The sequence below is a fragment of the Manis javanica genome, chromosome 7 (assembly GCF_040802235.1).
Source record: "Manis javanica isolate MJ-LG chromosome 7, MJ_LKY, whole genome shotgun sequence".
Taxonomy (NCBI): domain Eukaryota; kingdom Metazoa; phylum Chordata; class Mammalia; order Pholidota; family Manidae; genus Manis; species Manis javanica.
In genome coordinates this window covers 80,346,004-80,365,749 of record NC_133162.1, presented here as the reverse complement: position 1 = coordinate 80,365,749, position 19,746 = coordinate 80,346,004, and the positions used below count along the sequence as shown (strand labels likewise).

The 19,746-nt window shown below is 38.5% G+C and overlaps 1 protein-coding gene across 5 annotated transcripts in view; it reads right to left on the bottom strand.

The window, feature by feature from the left end:
* Positions 1 to 19,746, bottom strand: part of VSTM4 (V-set and transmembrane domain containing 4) — a 120,880-nt gene that overhangs the window by 4,399 nt on the left and 96,735 nt on the right. The window contains exon 9 of one of the 5 annotated variants that reach the window (XM_073241218.1): positions 17,151 to 18,153. The exons of the other annotated variants lie outside the window; for them this stretch is intronic. Coding sequence (XP_073097319.1) covers positions 18,046 to 18,153 — 108 coding nt within the window. The 3' untranslated portion in view covers positions 17,151 to 18,045. Of the gene's footprint in view, positions 1 to 17,150; positions 18,154 to 19,746 lie in introns of those variants that run through there. 5 annotated transcript variants of the gene reach the window in all.

Sequence of the window (19,746 nt, the reverse complement as noted above, 5' to 3'; positions counted from 1 at the left end):
CCTTGGAGGAGGCTGTGGAGCAAGGGAAGTGATAGCAGCGCTGGGGTGGCAGAGGAGGTGAAGGCAGAGCAGGCACGGGTTGGTCCAGGAGTGAGCCAGCACAGCCCTCTGGGAGAAGAAGGGGCAGATGGAGGCAAGGAGTTGGGGGGCGTCTGCTTGGCCACATGCACTGCAGCCTGAGGGACCAATTGCTGTCTCTGAAGGGGGATTGCTGTGACTGGGGGGAAGGGAAAGGAAAAGGAAGTGGCAGACCAAAAGGAACTGAAAGAAAGCCTCTCCTGCTGTCTGCCCAAGGAGGCAACAGGACCACCTGCAGACCTCTACAGAGTCCCTCTACTGGGGCATAGGCACACCCAAAGCCCTAAGGACTACGTAACTTCTGCCATGCACCCACCCACACTCTGCCACCACCTTTTTTTTTTAATGCCCACACTCCCAAGTCTTAGCGGCAAATCAGCTCTTGCAAAAAGAACCGAAAACTTGTGCTATAGCGCCACCTTCTGGAGAACAAAAGGAAGGCGCCTAACTACCAACCAGTTGAACTATTAGAATCAGAGTAAACAAAACCTTGCCTGAGTATAAAAGGTGCTTCTACTTCCAATGCAGTGGCAGAAAACCTTCTCATCAAACACCATGAAAAATCACGGTAATACAATATCACAAAAACAAAATGACAATTTTTCAGCAACCAAACCCAAAGACGTTGAATATTGTGATCTAATTTGATAAAAAATTTTAAATAACTGCTATGAAGAATTCAACAAGCTACAAGAACACTTGAAGGCAATAAAATTATCCCAGCAATAAAGTTAATGAACAGGGGTATTTTACCAAAGAGACTGAAATTCTAAAAAAGTACCAAATACATTTTAGAGCTGAAGAACTCAATAAATGAGATGAAGAATGCATTAGAATGCATTGGGAAAATAACAGATCATATGGAAGAAAGAATCAGTGAGCTTGAGGATAGAAATATAGAAAATAGAAATATGGAAATGATTCACATGGAGGACTAAGATTTTTTAAATCTTTCAAATAAGAAATCTTTCAAGAAACTATTTGATTCCATTAGAAAAGTCAACATAAGAATAATGAATATCCCAGAAGGAAAAGAAAGGAAGAGGGGATCAGTGAATGTATTTAAATAAATAATAATATCAACTTTAAAAGGAAAACAACTTTAAAAAGGAAAAACAAATTTTAAATAAAAGATTAAATGTAGATAAGAAGAAAAAAAGAAAGAAATAAAAGGGGAGGAAGGAAGGAAGGGAGGGAGGGAGGGAGGGAGGAAGGACTGGATATACAAGTCCATGAAGCTAACAGGACACTTTATTATCTCAATGCAAAAAGATCCTCTCTAAGACACACTATATTAAAACTGTCAAAAGTCAATGATAAAGAATTTTAAAGGCAGGCAGGAGAAAAAAAGACAGGAACCTACAAAGGTACCCCCATGAGGCTATCAAAAGATTTCTCTGCAGAAACTACAGATCAGGAGAGAGTGGAATAACATATTCAAAATATTGAAAGATAAGAACTGCCAGCCAAAAATACTCTATTTGGTAAAGTTATCCTTCAGAGGTGAAATGAAATAAAAGGTCCACACAAACAAAAGCTGAGGGAATTCACCACAACTAGACCTGCCCAAGAAAAAGGTTAAGAAAAGCTCTTCAAGCTGAAACAAAAAGACAAAAGTACACAAAACTCTGATTAAGGAAATAAATAGTCAGAATACTGTAATTATTTTTTAGAATAGTATATTAAACTCTTAAATATAGCATAAAGTTTAAGGGAAAAGATAATTAAAAACAACTACAGCTGCTATAATTTGGTGATGGAATCACAGCATCAAAAAATAAAAAAGGAGAAGAGTAAAAGGATGGAATTTTTACTGGCAAATGAAGATAAATTGCTATTAGCAGGAAAAGAAGTATTTTATCTATAAGATGTTTTTATTTTATTTTTATTTTTTATTGTGGTATCATTAATCTACAATTACAGAAAGAACATTATGTTTACTAGGTTCCCCCCTACACCAAGTTGCCGCCACATACCCCTCCACAGTCACTGTCCCTCTGCCTAGTAAGATGCTGTAGACTCACAACTTGTCTTCTCTGTGTTGCACAGCCCTCCCCGCGCCCCCGAAGCACTATACATGCTAATCGTAATGCCCTCTTTCTTTCTGCCCACCCTTATCCCTCCCTTCCCACCCATTGTCCCCAGTCCCTTTCCCTTTGGTAACTATTAGTCCATTCTTGGGTTCTGTGATTCTGCTGCTGTTTTGTTCCTTCAGTTGTTTCCTTTCTTCTTATACTCCACATATGAGTGAAATCATTTGGTACTTGTCCTTCTCCACCTGGCTTATTTCACTGAGCATAATACCCTCTAGCTCCATCCATGTTGTTGTGAAAGGTAGGATCTGTTTTTTTCTTATGGCTGCGTAATATTCCATTGTGTATATGTACCACATCTTCTTTATCCATTCATATACTGATGGACATTTAGGTTGCTTCCATATCTTGGCTATTGTAAACAGTGCAGCGATAAACATAGGGGTGCATCTGTCTTTTTCAAACTGGAGTGCTGCATTCTTAGGGTAAATTCCTAGAAGTGGAATTCCTGGGTCAAATGGTATTTCTATTTTGAGCATTCTGAGGAACCTTCACACTGCTTTCCACAATGATTGAACTAGTTTTTACATTCCCACCAGCAGTGTAGGAGGGTTCCCCTTTGTCCACAACCTCGCCAACATTTGTTGTTGTTTGTCTTTTCGATGATGGCGATCCTTACTGGTGTGAGGTGATATCTCATTGTGGTTTTAATTTGCATTTCTCTGATGATTAGCGATGTGGAGCATCTTTTCATGTGCCTGTTGGCCATCTGGATTTCTTCTTTAGAGAACTGTCTATTCAGCTCCTCTGCCCATTTTTTAATTGGATTACTTGCTTTGTGTTTGTTGAGGCGTATGAGCTCTTTATATATTTTGGATGTCAATCCTTTATCGGATCTGTCATTTATGAATATGTTCTCTCTATTGATGGTGTTCTTTGCTGTACAGAAGCTTTTTAGCTTGATATAGTCCCACTTGTTCATTTTTGCCTTTGTTTCCCTTGCCCGGGGAGATACGTTCATGAAGAAATCACTCATGTTTATGTCCAAGAGATTTTTGCCTATGTTTTTTTCTAAGAGTTTTATGGTTTCATGACTTACATTCAGGTCTTTGATCCATTTGGAGTTTACTTTTGTGTATGGGGTTAAACAGTGATCCAGTTTCATTCTCTTACATGTAGCTGTCCAGTTTTGCCAGCACCATCTGTTGAAGAGACTGTCATTTCCCCATTGTATGTCCATGGCTCCTTTATCGTATATTAATTGGCCATCTATGTTTGGGTTAATGTCTGGAGTCTCTAATCTGTTCCACTGGTCTGTGGCTCTGTTCTTGTGCCAGTACCAAACTGTCTTGATTACTGTGGCTTTGTAGTAGAGCTTGAACTTGGGGAGCGAGATCCCCCCCCCCCACTTTATTCTTCCTTCTCAGGATTGCTTTGGCTATTCGGGGTCTTTGACGGTTCCATATGAATTTCTGAACTATTTGTTCCCATTCATTGAAGAATGCTGTTGGTAATTTGATAGGGATTGCATCAAATCTGTATATTGCTTTGGGCAGGATGGCCATTTTGATGATACTAATTCTTCCTAGCCAGGAGCATGGAATGAGTTTCCATTTGTTAGTGTTAGTGACCTCTTTAATTTCTCTTAAGAGTGTCTTGTAGTTTTCAGGGTATAGGTCTTTCACTTCCTTGGTTAGGTTTATTCCTAGGTATTTTATTCTTTTGGATGCTATTGTGAATGGAATTGTTTTCCTGATTTCTCTTTCTATTAGTTCATTGTTAGTGTATAGGAAAGCTACAGATTTCTGTGTGTTAATTTTGTATCCTGCAACTTTGCTGAATTCTGATATTAGTTCTAGTAGTTTTGCAGTGGAGTCTTTAGGGATTTTTATGTACAATATCATGTCATCTGCAAATAGTGACAGTTTGACCTCTTCTTTACCAATCTGGATTCCTTATATTTCTTTGTTTTGCTGATTGCCATGGCTAGGACCTCCAGTACCACATTGAATAACAGTGGGGAGAGTGGGCATCCCTGTCTTGTTCCCGATCTCAGAGGAAAAGCTTTCAGCCTCTCGCTGTTCAGTATGATGTTAGCTGTGGGTTTATCATATATGGCCTTTATTATGTTGAGGTACTTGCCCTCTATGCCCATTTTGTTGAGAGTTTTTATCATGAATGGATGTTGAATTTTGTTGAATGCTTTTTCAGCATCTATGGAGATGATCCCGTGGTTTTTGTCCTTTTTGTTGATGTGGTGGATGATGTTGATGGATTTTCGAATGTTGTACCATCCTTGCATCCCTGGGATGAATCCCACTTGGTCATGGTATTTGATCCTCTTGATGTATTTTTGAATTTGGTTTGCTAATATTTTGTTAAGTATTTTTGCATCTACATTCATCAGGGATATTGGTCTGTAGTTCTTTCTTGGTGGGGTCTTTGCCTGGTTTTGGTAGTAGGGTGATGTTGGCTTCATAGAATGAGTTTGGGAGTATTCCCTCCTCTTCTATTTTTTGGAAAACTTTAAGGATAATGGGTGTTATGTCTTCTCTGTATGTCTGATAAAATTCCGAGGTAAATCCATCTGGCCCGGGGGTTTTGTTCTTGGGTAGTTTTTTGATTACTGATTCAATTTCGTTGCTGCTAATTGATCTGTTTAGATTTTCTGTTTCTTTCTGGGTCAGTCTTGGGAGGTTGTATTTTTCTAGGAAGTTGTCCATTTCTCCTAGGGTTTCCAGCTTGTTAGCATATAGGTTTTCATAGTATTCTCTAATAATGCTTTGTATTTCTGTAGTCATGAATTTTCCTTTCTTGTTTCTAATTCTGTTGATGTGTGTTGACTCTCTTTTTCTCTTAAGAAGTCTGGCTAGAGGCTTATCTATTCTGTTTATTTTATCAAAGAACCAGCTCTTGGTTTCATTGATTTTTTTCTAGTGTTTTACTCTTCTTGATTTCATTTATTTCTTCTCTGGTCATTATTATGTCCCTTCGTCTGCTGACCTTAGGCCTCATTTGTTCTTCTTTTTCCAATTTCAATAATTGTGACATTAAACTATTCATTTGGAATTGTTCTTCCTTCTTTAAATATGCCTGGATTGCTATATACTTTCCTCTTAAGACTGCTTTTGCTGCATCCCACAGAAGCTGGGGCTTTGTGTTTGTTGTTGTCATTTGTTTCCATATATTGCTGGATCTCCATTTTAATTTGGTCATTGATCCATTGATTATTTAGGAGCATATTGTTAAGCCTCCATGTGTTTGTGACCTTTTGCTTTCTTTATACAATTTATTTCTAGTTTGTGGTCTGAAAAGTTGGCTGGTAGGATTTCAATCTTTTGGAATTTACTGAGGTTCTTTTTGTGGCCTAGTATGTGTTCTATTCTGGAGAATGTTCCATGTGCACTTGAGAAGAATGTGTATCCTGTTGCTTTTGGATGTAGAGTTCTATAGATGTCTGTTAGGTCCATCTGTTCTAGTGTGTTGTTCAGTGCCTCTGTGTCCTTACTTATTTTCTGTCTGGTGGATCTGTCCTTTGGAGTGAGTGGTGTGTTAAAGTCTCTCAAAATGAATGCATTGCATTCTATTTCCTCCTTTAATTCTGTTAGTATTTGTTTCACATATATTGGTGCTCCTATATTGGGTGCATATATGTTTATAATGGTTACATCCTCTTATTGGACTGAGTCCTTTATCATTATGCAATGTCCTTCTTTATCTCTTGTTACTTTCTTTATTTTGTAGTCTATTTTGTCTGATACTAGTATTGCAACACCTGCTTTTTTCTCTCAGTTGTTTGCATGAAACATCTTTCTCCGTCCCTTGACTTTTAATCTGTGCATGTCTTTGGGTTTGAGGTGAGTCTCTTGTAAGCAGCATATCGATGGGTCTTGCTTTTTTATCCATTCTATTACTCTGTGTCTTTTGATTGGTGCATTCAGTCCATTTACATTTAGGGTGATTATATATGTACTTATTGCCATTGCAGGCTTTAGATTTGTGGTTACCAAAGGTTCAAGGTTAGCTTGTTTACTACCTTACTGTCTGACCTCCCTCGCTTATTGAGCTGTTATAAACACAGTCTGAGGATTATTTCTTTCCCTTCTTTTTCCTCCTCCTCCATTCTTCATATGTTGGGTGTTTTGTTGTGTGCTCTTTTAGGAGTGCTCCCATCTAGAGCAGTCCCTCTAAGATATCCTGTAGAGGTGGTTTTTGGGAGGCAAATTCCCTCAACTTTTGCTTGTCTGGGAATTGTTTAATCCCTCCTTCATGTTTAAATGATAATCGTGCTGGATACAGTATCCTTGGTTCAAGGCCCTTCTGTTTCATTGCATTAAATATATCATGCCATTCTCTCTGGCCTGTAAGGTTTCTGTTGAGAAGTCTGATGATAGCCTGATGGGTTTTCCTTTGTAGGTGACCTTTTTTTTCTCTCTGGCTGCCTTTAATACTCAGTCCTTGTCCTTGATCTTTGCCATTTTAATTATTATGTGTCTTGGTGTTGTCCTCTTTGGGTTCCATCTCTCAGGAGTTCTATGTGCCTCCGTAGTCTGAGCAACTATTTCCTCCCCCAGTTTGGGGAAGTTCTCAGCAATTATTTCTTCAAAGACACTTTCTATCCCTTTTTCTCTCTCTTCTTCTTCTGGTACCCCTATAATGCAGATATTATTCCTTTTGGATTGGTCACACAGTTCTCTTAATATTGTTTCATTCCTGGAGATCCTTTTATCTCTCTCTGCATCAGCTTCTATGTGTTCCTGTTCTCTGGTTTATATTCCATCAATGGGCTCTTGCATCTTATCCATTCTGCTTATAAATCCTTCCAGAGTTTGTTTCACTTCTGTAATCTCCCTCCAGACTTCATCCCTTAGCTCTTGCATATTTCTCTGCAGCTCTGTCAGCATGTTTATGATTTTTATTTTGAATTCTTTTTCAGGGAGACTGGTTAGGTCTGCCTCTGCAGATCCTTTCTCAGGTGTAACTGTCTTGGACTGGACCAGATTTTTTTGCCTTTTCATGGTGATAGCAGTGGCTGTAGGCAGGTTGCGGGTATGTCAGCTGGGAGAAGAAAGTCCTTTCCTGCTTGCTGGATGCCTTGCCCTTCTCTGCTGCCTGTGATGGTTACCTGCACTCCTGGAGCAGCCACCCAGTTAGTCCCCTAAGCTGCTGTGGGCAGGGTGTCCATCAGAGCAGCATGGAGCCCTGCGGGGAGTGGCAGGCATGCCAGGTGGGCTTCTCCGTGCTAGTGGTGACCCTGCTGGGCAGCTGTGTGGCAGCAGCAGCGTTTGGGTCTGGCTTGGGTGGCTGTGTGTTGGGCTGGGATTCCGGTCGGCTGCTGTGTGCTGCCTGCTCCCTCTGGCTCCACTGCAGGTGCGTGCAGGGCTCTTCCGTGCAGGCTTCTACCAGGCTCTGGCTTCACTGCCGCCGGTGCATGCGAGCCACACCCAGGCTGCTCAGTCATACCGCTGCAGGCTAGCACAAGCCTCTCCTGCGGCGCGCGGATCTGCTCTCAGTTCCTTCCGGCGCTGCCGTCCCTGGCATACACTGCCACTCTCCTGCTACTGGGCCTGTGTGTCAGGGTCTGCACCAGTTGGAGGAATGACTGGCAGGCTGCTTAGTGCTGTGAGGGGCTTTGGAGCTGCACTGCCTCTGTTTAGGGAGCCTAAGTTTCCCTGGTATTTCCAGCTGCCGGGACAACTTCCTCCAGCTATGGGGTCCCTATCTCTTTAAGACTTGCAGAAAGCACTTGCTTTTCTTTTGTCTCAGGGGCGCCAGTTGCAGGGACCTGCCCACAGGTTTTGCTTTTCCATTTCTCTAATATCCAGCACCCTGTGTACCTTGTGTCTGCATTCCGGGTGTGGATTTCTAGAGCTGGTTGTTTAGCAGTCCTGGGCTTTCACTGCCTCCCTGTTCTGACTCCTTTCTTCCCACCGGGTTTTGGGGTGGGGGAGCATTTGGGTCCCGCCTGGCCATGGCTTGTATCTTACCCCCTTTGTGTGATGCTGAGTTCTCACGATGTAGATGTATCCTGGCTGTTGTACTGCATCCACTGGTGTCTCTTTTAGGAATAGTTGTATTTATTGTATTTTCATATATATATATGTTTTGGGGAGGAGATTTCCTCTGAACTACTCACGCCGTCATCTTCTCTATGAGATGTGTTATGTAAAACTCCTGGTAACCATAAAGCAAAAATCTAGAGCAGATACAGAAAACAAAAAAGGAGAGACTGCAATTCATCATGGAAAACCACCAACTTATAAACGTAGATAGAAACAAAAGGAAAAAGAAACAATGGAAAAGCAAAATAACTGGAAGGGTAAAAGTAAAATGGCAATAGCAAATCCTTACACATCAATAATCACCTTAAATGTAAATGGAATTGAACTCACCAATCAAAAGGCACAGAGTGGCTACATGTATTAAAGAATCAGACCCAACTATATGCTGTTTATAGGGGACTCTTTCAGCCAGAAGACACACACAAGCTCAGAGAGAAAGGGTGGAAGACGATATTCCAAGCAAAGGGAATGAAAAGAAGGGAGGCATAGCCACACTTACATCAGACAGAACATTAAACTTCAGGCCAAAAACAGTAACAAGAGATAAAGGTCATCAAATAAATATAAAGGGTTCAATACATCAAGCAGATATAACAATTGTAAATATATATGCTCCCAATGAATGAACACTGAAATATACTTAAGCAACTAATAACAGATCTTAAGGAAAACTAAACAACAATATATTAATTGTTGGGGACGTCAGCTGAGGACATCAATAACCCACTATCAGTAATAGATTGTCCAGACAGGAAATAACAAGGAAATGTTGGAACTGAGTCACACTTTAGAACAAATGCACTTAATAAACATGGAGAGCATTCCACCCAACAGCAGCAGAAAATATATTCTTCTCAAATGCACAAGAAACATTCTCCAGGAATGTTAGGCCACAAAATAAATCTTAGCAAATTTAAGAAGACTGAAATAAGACCAACTCTCTTCTCTGACCACAGTGGTATGAAACTAGAAATCAACAACAAAAGGAAAGTGAGAAGATTTACAAATATGTGGAAACTAAACAACCCACTTCTAAACAACGAATAGGTCAAAGAAGAAAACAAAAGGAAATAAACAGTTATCCCCAAACAAATGAAAATGAAAATACAACATAGCAGATATTGTGGGGCACAGAAAAAGCAGTTCTGAGAGAAATGTTTATAGCAATAAATACATATATTAATAAATAAACATACCTAACTTTACACCTCAAATAACTAGTAAAAGAACAAATTAAGCCCAAAGTCAGCAGAAAGAATGAACTAATAAGAATCTATGGAAATAAATGAAATAGAGACCAGAAAAACAATTGAAAGGATCAGTGAAACTAAGAGCTGGTTCTTTAAAAAAATAAACAAAATTTACACACCTAAGAAAAAAAGAAGACTCAGATAAATAAAATTAGAAATGAAAGAGGAGCCATTATAACTGAGAGTACAGAAATATAGTATTGCAACAAAGAGCCAGAACAATGCTGAGAAAAAGGAACAAAGCTGGAGCTATTAGGATTCTAGGTTTCAAACTATAACACAAAGTCATAGCCAAAAAACAGTATGGTACTGACATAAAAATAGAGATATTGACCAATAGAACAGAATAGAGAGCCCAGAATTAAACCCTGGCACATAGGGTCAACTATTATTTGACATGGAAGCTAAGAATACCCAGTGGGGAAAGGATAGTTTCTTCAACAAATGGTGCTGGGGAAACTGGAGAAAAACATGCAGAACAATTAAATTGGACCCCTATCGCATACCACTCACAAAAACTAACTTGAAATGGATCAAAAACTTAAACATTAGATCTGATACCATAAAACTCCTGAGAGAAAATGTGGGGAAGAAGCTCAGTGATACTGGTCTTGGCAATAATTTTTTAAGCATGACACCAAAAGCACAAACAATGAAAGAAAAAAAATCAGCAAATGGGCCAACATCAAACTAAACAGCTTCTGCACACCAAAAGATTTAACACAATAAAAAGACAAACTACAGAATGGGAGAAAAAATTTTCAAACCATGTAATGGCTAAGGGGTTACTATCCAAAATATACAAAGAACTCAGTCAACTCAAGAACATAAAAGCAAGGAATCCAATTAAAAAGTGGGCAAAAGAACTAGACATTTCTCCAAAGAAGACACCAAAATGACCAATGGACATGTAAAAAGATGTTCAATTATCACTAATCATCAAGGAAATGAAAATCGAAACCACAAGATATCAACTTGCACCTATTAGAATGACTATCACCAGGAAGACAAGAGGCAACAGAAGCTAATGAGGATGCGGAGGGAAGGGGACCCAGGAGGGAATCCCAAGCACTGTAAACTGGTCCACCCTCTGTGGAAAACAAGATGGAGGATCCTCAAAAAATTAAAAATAAATCTACCATATGATCCAACAATTCTAGTTCTGGGTAGACACCTGAAGGAAATGGAGACAGGGTTTTTTTTTTTTGCTATCATCAATGTACAATTACAAGAGCAACATTATGATTACTAGACTCCCCCCATTATCAAGTCCCCACCACACACCCCATCACAGTCACTATCCATCAGGGTAGTAAGATGCTATAGAATCACTGCTTGTCATCTCTGTGTTATACTGCTCTCCCCCGCTCTCTCCCAGCTACATTATGTGTGCTAATCCTAATGCCCCTTAATCCCCTTATCCTTCCCTTCCCCCCCACCATCCCCAGTCCCTTTTCTTTTGGCAACTTAGTCCATTCTTGGGTTCTGTGAGTCTGTTGCTGTTTTGTTCCTTCAGTTTTTCCTTTGTTCTTGTGCTCCACAGATGAGTGAAATCATTTGGTGCTTGTCTTTTTCTGCCTGGCTTATTTCACTGAGCATAATACCCTCTAGCTCCATCCATGTTGTTGCAAATGGTAGGATTATTCCATTGTAGAATGTACCCCATCTTCTTTATCCACTCATCTACTGATGGACACTTAGGTTGCTTCCATTTATTGGCTATTGTAAATAGTGCTTCAATAAATATAGGGGTGCATATGTCTTTTTCAAACCAGGCTGCTACATTCTTACGGTAAATTCATAGAAGTGGAATTCCTGGGTTAAGTGGTTTTTCTATTTTTAGTTTTTTGAGGAACCTCCATATTGCTTTGCACAGTGGTTAAACTAGTTTACATTCCTACCAACAGTGTAGGAGGGTTTCCCTTTCTCTGCAGCCTTGCCAGTATTTGTTGTTCCTAGTCTTTACTATGTTGGCCATCCTTACTGATGTGAGGTGATATCTCATTGTGGTTTTAATTTGCATTTCCCTGATAATTAGTGATGTGGAGCATCTTTTCATATGGCTTTTGGCCATCTGAATCTCTTCTTTGGAGAAGTGTCTCTTCATATTCTCTGGCCATTTTTTAATAGTGTTATTTAGATTTTGGGGTGTTGAGGCATGTGAGTTCTTTATATATTTTAAATGTTAGCCCCTTGTTGGATATGTAATTTGCAAATATATTCTCCCATACGGTAGGATGACTTTTTGTTCTGCTAATGGTGCCCTTTGCTTTACAGAAGTTTTTTTAGCTTGATATAGTTCCATTTGTTCATTTTTTATTTTGTTTCCCTTGCCCAAGGAGATGTGTTCAGGAAAAAGTTGCTCATGTCTATATTCCAGAGATTTTTGCCTATGTTTTTTTCTAAGAGTTTTATGGTTTCATGACTTACATTCAGGTCTTCTTTGAACCATTTTGAGTTTACTTTTGTGTATGGAGTTAGACAATAATCGAGTTTCATTCTCTTGCATGAAGCTGTCCAGTTTTGCCAACACGAGTTGTTGAAGAAGCAATCATTTCCCCATTGTATATCCATGTCTCCTTTATGGTATATTAATTGGCCACATATACTTGAGTTTATATCTGGGCTCTCTAGTCTGTTCCATTAGTCTATGGGTCTGTTCTTGTGCTGGTACAAAAATGTCATGATTACTGTGGCTCTGTAATAGAGCTTGAAGTCAGGGAGCATAATCCCCCCAGCTATATTCTTTCTTCTCAGGATTGCTTTGGCCATTCGGGGTCCTTTGTGGTTCCTTATGAATTTTAGAGTGATTTGCTCTGGTTAGTTGAATGCTGTTGGTATTTTGATAGGGATTGTATTGAAACTGCAGATAGCTGTAGGCAGGATGGCCATTTTGACAGTATTAATTCTTCCTATTCATGAGCACGGGATGTGTTTCCATTTATTGGTGTCTTCTTTGATTTATCTCATGAGTGTTTTGTAGTTTTCAGAGTATAGGTCTTTCACTTCCTTGGTTAGGCTTATTTCTAGGTATTTTATTCTTTTTGATGCAATTGTGAATGGAACTGTTTTGTGATTTCTCTTTCTGCTAGTTCACCATTAGTGTATAGAAATGCAATAGATTTTTGTGTGTTGATTTTGTACCTTGAAACTTTGGTGAATTCAGATATTAGATCTAGTAGTTTTGAAGTGGATTCTTTAGTATTTTTATGTACAATATCATGTCATCTGCAAATAGGGACAGTTTTACTTCTTCCCTGCCAATCTGGATGCCTTTTATTTCTTTGTGTTGTCTGATTGCTGTGGCTAGGACCTCCAGTACTATGTTAAATAGAAGTGGGGAGAGTGGGCATCCTTCTTTTGTTCCTGATCTTAAAGGAAAAGTTTTCAGCTTCTCACTGTTAAGTATGATCTTGGCTGTGGGTTTGTTATATAGGGCCTTTATTACGTTGAGGTATTTGCCCTCTATACCTATTTTGTTGAGAGTTTTTATCATGAATGGATGTTGAATTTTGTCAAATGCTTTTTCAGCATCTATGGAGATGATCATGTGGTTTTTGTCCTTCTTTTTGTTGATGGATTTTCGAATGTTGTATCACCCTTGCATCCCTGGGATGAATCCCACTTGATCATGACGGATGATCTTTTTGATGTATTTTTTAATTTGGTTTGCCAATATTTTGTTGAATATTTTGCATCTTTGTTCATCAGGGATATTGGTCTGTAATTTTCTTTTTTTGTGGTATCTTTGCCTGGTTTTGGTATTAGAGTGATGCTGGCCTCGTAGAATGAGTTTGGGAGTATTTCCTCCTCTTCTACTTTTTGGAAAACTTTAAGGAGGATGGGTATTAGGTCTTCACTAAATGTTTGATAAAATTCAGCAGTGAAATCATCTGGTCCAGGAGTTTTATTCTTAGGTAGTTTTTTGATTACCAGTCTAATTTTCTTGCTGGTAATTTCTCTATTCAGATTTTCTTTCTTTCTGGGTCAGCACTGGAAGGTTGTATTTTTCTAGAAAGTTCTCCATCCTTCTAGTTTATCCAGTTTGTTAGCATATAATTTTTCATAGTATTCTCTAAGAATTCTTTGTATTTCTGTGGTGTCGGTAGTGATTTTTCCTTTCTCATTTCTGATTCTGTTTGTGTTTGTAGACTCTCTTTTTTTTCTTGATAAGTCTAGCTAGGGGTTTATCTATTTTGTTTTTCTTCTCAAAGTACCAGCTCCTGCTTTCATTGATTCTTTCTATTGTTTTATTCTTCTCAATTTTATTTATTTCTGCTCTAATCTTTATTATGTCCCCCCTTCTACTGACTTTGGGACTAATTTGTTCTTTCTTTTCTAGTTTCATTAATTGTGAGTTTAGACTGTTCATTTGGGATTGCTCTTCTTTCCTTAGGTAGGCCTATATTGCAATATACTTCCCTCTTAGCATGGCCTTTGCAGTGTTGAATTATTGTTGTCATTTGTCTCCATATATTGCTTGATCTCTGTTTTTATTTGGTCATTGATCCATTGATTATTTAAGAGCATGTTATTAAGCCTCCATGTGTTTGTGGGCTTTTTCGTATTCCTTGTGTAATTTATCTCTAGTTTCATATCTTTGTGGCCTGGGAAGCTGGTTGGCACAATTTCAATCTTTCTGAGTTTACTGAGGCCCTTTTTGTGGTCTGGTGTATGATATATTCTTGAAAATGTTCCATGTGCACTTGAGAAGAATATGTATCCTGTTGGTTTTGGAAGGAGTGTTTTGTAGATGTCTGTTAGGTCCATCTGTTCTAAACATTGTTCAGTGGCTCTGTCTCCTTATTTTCTGTCTGGTTGATCTGTCCTTTGGAGTGAGTGGTGTGTTGAAGTCTCCTAAAATGAATGCACTGCATTCTACTTCCACCTTTAATTCTGTTAGTATTTGTTTCACAAATGTAGGTGCTCCTGTGTTGGGTGCATATATATTTATAATAGTTATATCCTCTTGTTGGACTGACCCCTTTATCACTATGTAATGTCCTTCTTTGTCTTTTGTTACTTTCTTTGTTTTGAAGTCTATTTTGTCTGATACAAGTACTGCAACTCCTCCTTTTTTCTCCCTGTTAGTTCCATGATATATCTTTTTCCATCCTTTTACTTCCAGTCTGTGTATGAAGAAGTCTTTGGGTTTGAAGTGAGTCTCTTGTAGGCAGTATATAGATGTATCTTGTTTTTTTATCCATTCAGTGATTCTACATCTTTTGATTAGTGCATTTAGACCACTTACATTTAGGGTGATTATCGATAGGTATGTACTTATTGCCATTGCAGGCTTTAGATTCGTGATTACCAGTTTCAAGGGTAATTGCCTTACTATTTAACAGTCTAATTTAACTCATTTAGTATGCTATTACAAATACAACCTAAGTGTTCAATTTTTTTCTCCTCCTTTTTCTTCCTCCTCCATTCTTAATATATTAGGTATCATATTCTGTACACTTTGTCTATCCCTTGATTGACTTTGGGGGTAGTTGGTTTGGTTTTGCATCTGCTTAGTAATTAATTGTTCTACTTTGCTATATGATTCTATTTCCCCTGGTGACAGCTATTTAGCTTAGGAATACTTCTGTTTAGAGTATTCCTCCAAAATGCACTGTAGAGGTAGTTTGTGGGAAGTAAATTCTCTCAGCTTTTGCTTACCTGAAAATAGTTTAATCCCTCCTTCAAATTCAAATGATAACCTTGCCAGGTAAAGTATTCTTGGTTCAAGGCCCTTCTGTTTCATTGCACTAAATATATCATGCCACTCCCTTCTGACCTGTAAGGTTTCTTCTGAGAAGTCTGATGATAGCCTGATGGGCTTTCTTTTGTAGGTGATCTTTTTTCTCTCTCTGGCTGCTTTGAATAGTCTGTCCTTATCCTTGATCTTTGCCATTTTAATTATTATATGTCTTGGTGTCTTCCTTGGGTCCCTTGTGTTGGGAGATTTGTGCACCTCCACGGCCTCAGAGGCTATCTCCTTCCCTGGACTGGGGAAGTTTTCAGCAATTACCTCCTCAATGACACTTTCTGTCCCTTTTTCTCTCTTCTTCTTGTGGTACCCCTATAACGCAAATATTATTCCATTTTGATTGGTCACACAGTTCTCTCAGTATTCTTTCATTCTTGGATATCCTTTTTTCTTTCTATGCCTCAGTTCCTTTGCATTCTTCTTCCCTAATTTCTATTCCATTTACCATTTCTTCTACTACATCTAATCTGCTTTTAAATCCCTCCATTGTATGTTGCATTTCAGATATGGAATTCTTAATGATTGAATCTCCATCCTAAATTTGCCCCTGAGTTCTTGAATATTTTTCTGTACCTCCAAGAGCAGGTTTTTTATCTTTATTTTGAACTCTCTTTCAGGAAGATTGGTGAGTTCAGAGTCATTTAGCCCTTTTTCTGGGGGTTGTGAGATTTTGGTCTGAACCAGGTTCCTTTGACGTTTCATATTTCTATGTGGCACCCTCTAGTGCCCAGAAGCTCTAGTCTCTGGAACTGCTCACCCACTGGAGGGAGGTCAGGGTTCGCTGGGGAGTGGTGCTTGTGCCTGGGGGGGAGAAAGCAGTGTTCCCTGCTTCCCAGCTGCAGTGCCTGCCTCCACTGTCAGAGACAGTGGACCTATCACACAGGTGTAAGCCTCTGTGCTTTGGTCTATAGCTGTCATAGGCAGGGCCTCCTTTTGGCTGGTCTGCTGCCAGGGCAGTGACTGCCTGTTTGTAAGCAGTGACAGCAGGCCAGGAGGAAGGCGCAGAAGACTGTATATCATAGTGGGGGGCCTTTTGGTTGAGCAGCCAGCCTAAGGGGTGGAGCACCTGAAGCTCCTTAAAGTTCCCAACCTGCTGGGCAGAGCATGCCCAGACAACCTTGCCACCTATCCCTTCTCCTGAGCAGCAAGCTCTGTGCAAACCCTGCCCCTTTAGCAGCCTTCTCACTCCTAGGAAGCCTATCAGACTACCCGCTTTTCCTTTGTCCCAGAGCAGCCAGATGTGGATCCCTGTTCTCCACAAACAGCTGGAATCTCAGTCTGCCAAGTATTCTGCCTGTCTTAGCTTTCCAACCCCACTAATCTCCAGACCACCATGCAATGTAGGTTAGTGCTCACAAAGCAGATCTCCAGGGCTGGATGTTCAGCAGTTCTAGGCTTCCACCTGCTCCCCACTCCCTTTCTCTTCCTCCCTCCGGTGAGCTGGGGTGGGGAAAGGGCTTGGGTCCCACGGGATCAAGGCTTTGATATTTTACCCTCTTTCATGAGGTCTGCTCTGTTATCCAGGTGTATGCAGTCTGGTGCAACCTTCTTTCCTGTTGCTGTTTTAGGATTAGTTGTATTAACTATATTTTCATATTATATATTTGGGGAGGAGTTCTCTGTCTCACCTCTCATGCCGCCATCTTCAAGACAGGATTTTCAATGAGATTATATGCACTCCCACATTTGTTGCAGCATGATTCACAACAGCCAAGGTTTGGGAACAACCCAAATGTCCATTAATGGATAAATGAATAAAAAAGATGTGGTACATATACATATATAATACTATCCCATGGGAAAGAAAGATATTCTTCTACTTGCGACAACATAGATGGAACTTGAGTACATTAGGCTAAGTGAGATAAGTCAGATAAAGACAAGTACGGAATCACTTATATGTGGCATCTAAAAAAGACAAACCTGTAAAAAACAGAGAATAAAATGGTAGTTACCAAAGAAAGGCTTTGGGCTGGGTTGGTAAGAGCAATGTTGTTTAATGGCACAAAGTTGTAACAAGTGGTAAGTAAAACAGAGATCTAATGCAAGGTATAACCAATATAGATAATAATATTGTACTATAACTATGTAATGTGATAAATACTACTACATTGGCCATCATATTATAATGTATAAGTGTATCAAAGTAACATACTGTACACCTTAAACTTACACAGTGGTACATGTCAACTTTATGTAATAAAAATATAAATGAATAAATTTAATTAATTAAATATTATTAATTGATTTGTTATTATTGTCAAAAGAATAATTGGCAATCCTACTTTAGTGATATTAAAAATATAAAGTTGCAATGAATAGACATATTTATCAGTGGGACTGATGAGAAAATCCAGAAAATAACTCAAACATTATTTTTCAATAAATAATATTGGAATACTTGGGTAGCCATTTGGAAAAAAAGTCATACCCCTATATCATTCTTTATACCAGATAAATTCCATATGAACTAACATTTTCCATGTGGAAAATAAACTCATGTAAGTGCTAGAAGAATGTGTGGGGAAATTTTTTAAAAATAACCTCTGGGCATAAAAGGCATTTTAAAGTATGATTCAAAGTTCAGGAGCAATAGAAAAAAGATATGTACATTTTCATATAATATATGGCAAAATACTCTCTAAATAAAAGGATAACTGAAAAAAAATGAGGAAAATACTTGCAACACATGTCAAAGGGCCTTACAATTCAACAAAGATAATGGCCAATAGTCCATTAGAAAATTAAGCAAAGAATAACAGACAGGGCCAGACAGTTCACAGGAAAGGATATACAAAGGATATATTTTTACACATATGAATTGAGATTCCACCTGTCAAGAATCAAGATCTAAAATCACTTAGATATCAGTTTTTGTGTTCCAGGTTTACAAACATTAAAAAAAAAAATGTTGCCAAAGAAACAGATCCTCTTGTGTATTGGTGGTGGAAGTAATTATTGATAGAAGCAAAAATCTGGAAACAGTTAAACAGATATCAGTGGATGATTGGTGCATTCATACAGTGGAGAATATGATGTAGTCTTTAAAAATAATGGACCTATATGTGTACTGTATGTTTTACTATCATTTGTGTAAATATGTGCATATGTGAATAAATATGCATGTGTATATTTCATATGCTTGGACAATCCTTCGTACCTGCTTGGAACAACCAGAACCTGGTATCCATGCTTCCCCCAGGGAAGTAAACTGGATGTGGAGGGAGGCCCACCCTTTATTGTATACATTTGTTGATAACCTTTTGAGAATTATGTAATAGGCATTTGTGTTTACACATTAATTAAACATATTAATCAAAATTCATAATTAGAAAAACAAAAGTCAGTCACTAGTTAAAAAGTCATAAAAGACCCATGTCTTTGAGTTAAGCAGCCCTGCTTTTGTTTTCTGGGTTTTGGTTTTGGTTGTTATCCTTGTTTTGTTTGGATTTTGCCTCCCTCTCCCCACCCCCAAACCTTGGTTATCTCACTAAAACTCAGAACAAATAAACCACTTACATTCAACTTAAATTCCTTTATAAAAATGCCAAAAGCAGAAAGCCTCTCTTCTTTTGAAATGAAGCATCATAATAGAGATGGAGCAAGAAGACAGAGAGTGTGTAAAGAACTCCTTACAGCCAGTTCCTACTGATCAGGGGCGAATGCCAAGTGACCTTCACAAATGGACTCCTTTTAAATTCCAAAATTAAGAACATTAATGGAGATGAGACCCTCCTGCTTACTTTTTGAACCAAAAGTCTTTATATTGCTTCTTAGTTGTCCATCTCGTACAAACCAACAAAAATCCTGTTTACATCTTGCATTTTGGTTTAATTACATTTCACTTTATAACGATTCCATTTAGAAACGCCATGTGTCCTCAAATAAGCAATGCAAAACCCAACTCATGTAAATTTTAGAACCAAGATTTATGAAATCATATTGTCCAGGTGTTTTATTTTATTACCTTGAAATTGCATTGTTTTCTAGTGTAGATTATCTGTTTATTCTTAAGTTATTCCATTACGTTTGGATATGAAAAATAATGCTAGCTTTCTCAACACAGGTCACCAGGCTGGCTTGGCTGATGTGTTGTTTTCATACATTTTTATGATGTTTCTATAGTGAACATAATTTAATAAAGCCAAACAACACTAAATAAATAATTGCATCTAGAAAAGCAATAAAAGCAAATAAAATTAGTACTTTCATAAGTGGAAAGGTACTTCAATTACTGCTACAAGTAACAACCCACCATAAAATGTGTAGAATCATTTCCCTTATGCATATTTCTGGGATATAATAATTTGATTGAAGATATGAGGCAGCACACAGAAGGCTCCAAATTGTGAAGTGTATACGGTTTCCACAGAAGATGCATAATATCAGTCCTTGGCACCTTTAAAGAACCTATTGTTTTTCTGGCAGTCACAGCTGGCTGTTACCATCAACCATGTGCTTAATTACATTTCTCAACTTGTTTAACTGGAAATAAATTTGTAATAGCCGATGAAAGGGCACAAATGTAGACTTCTTGCCAGTTTACCAGGCTACCTTTTTTTGAATTT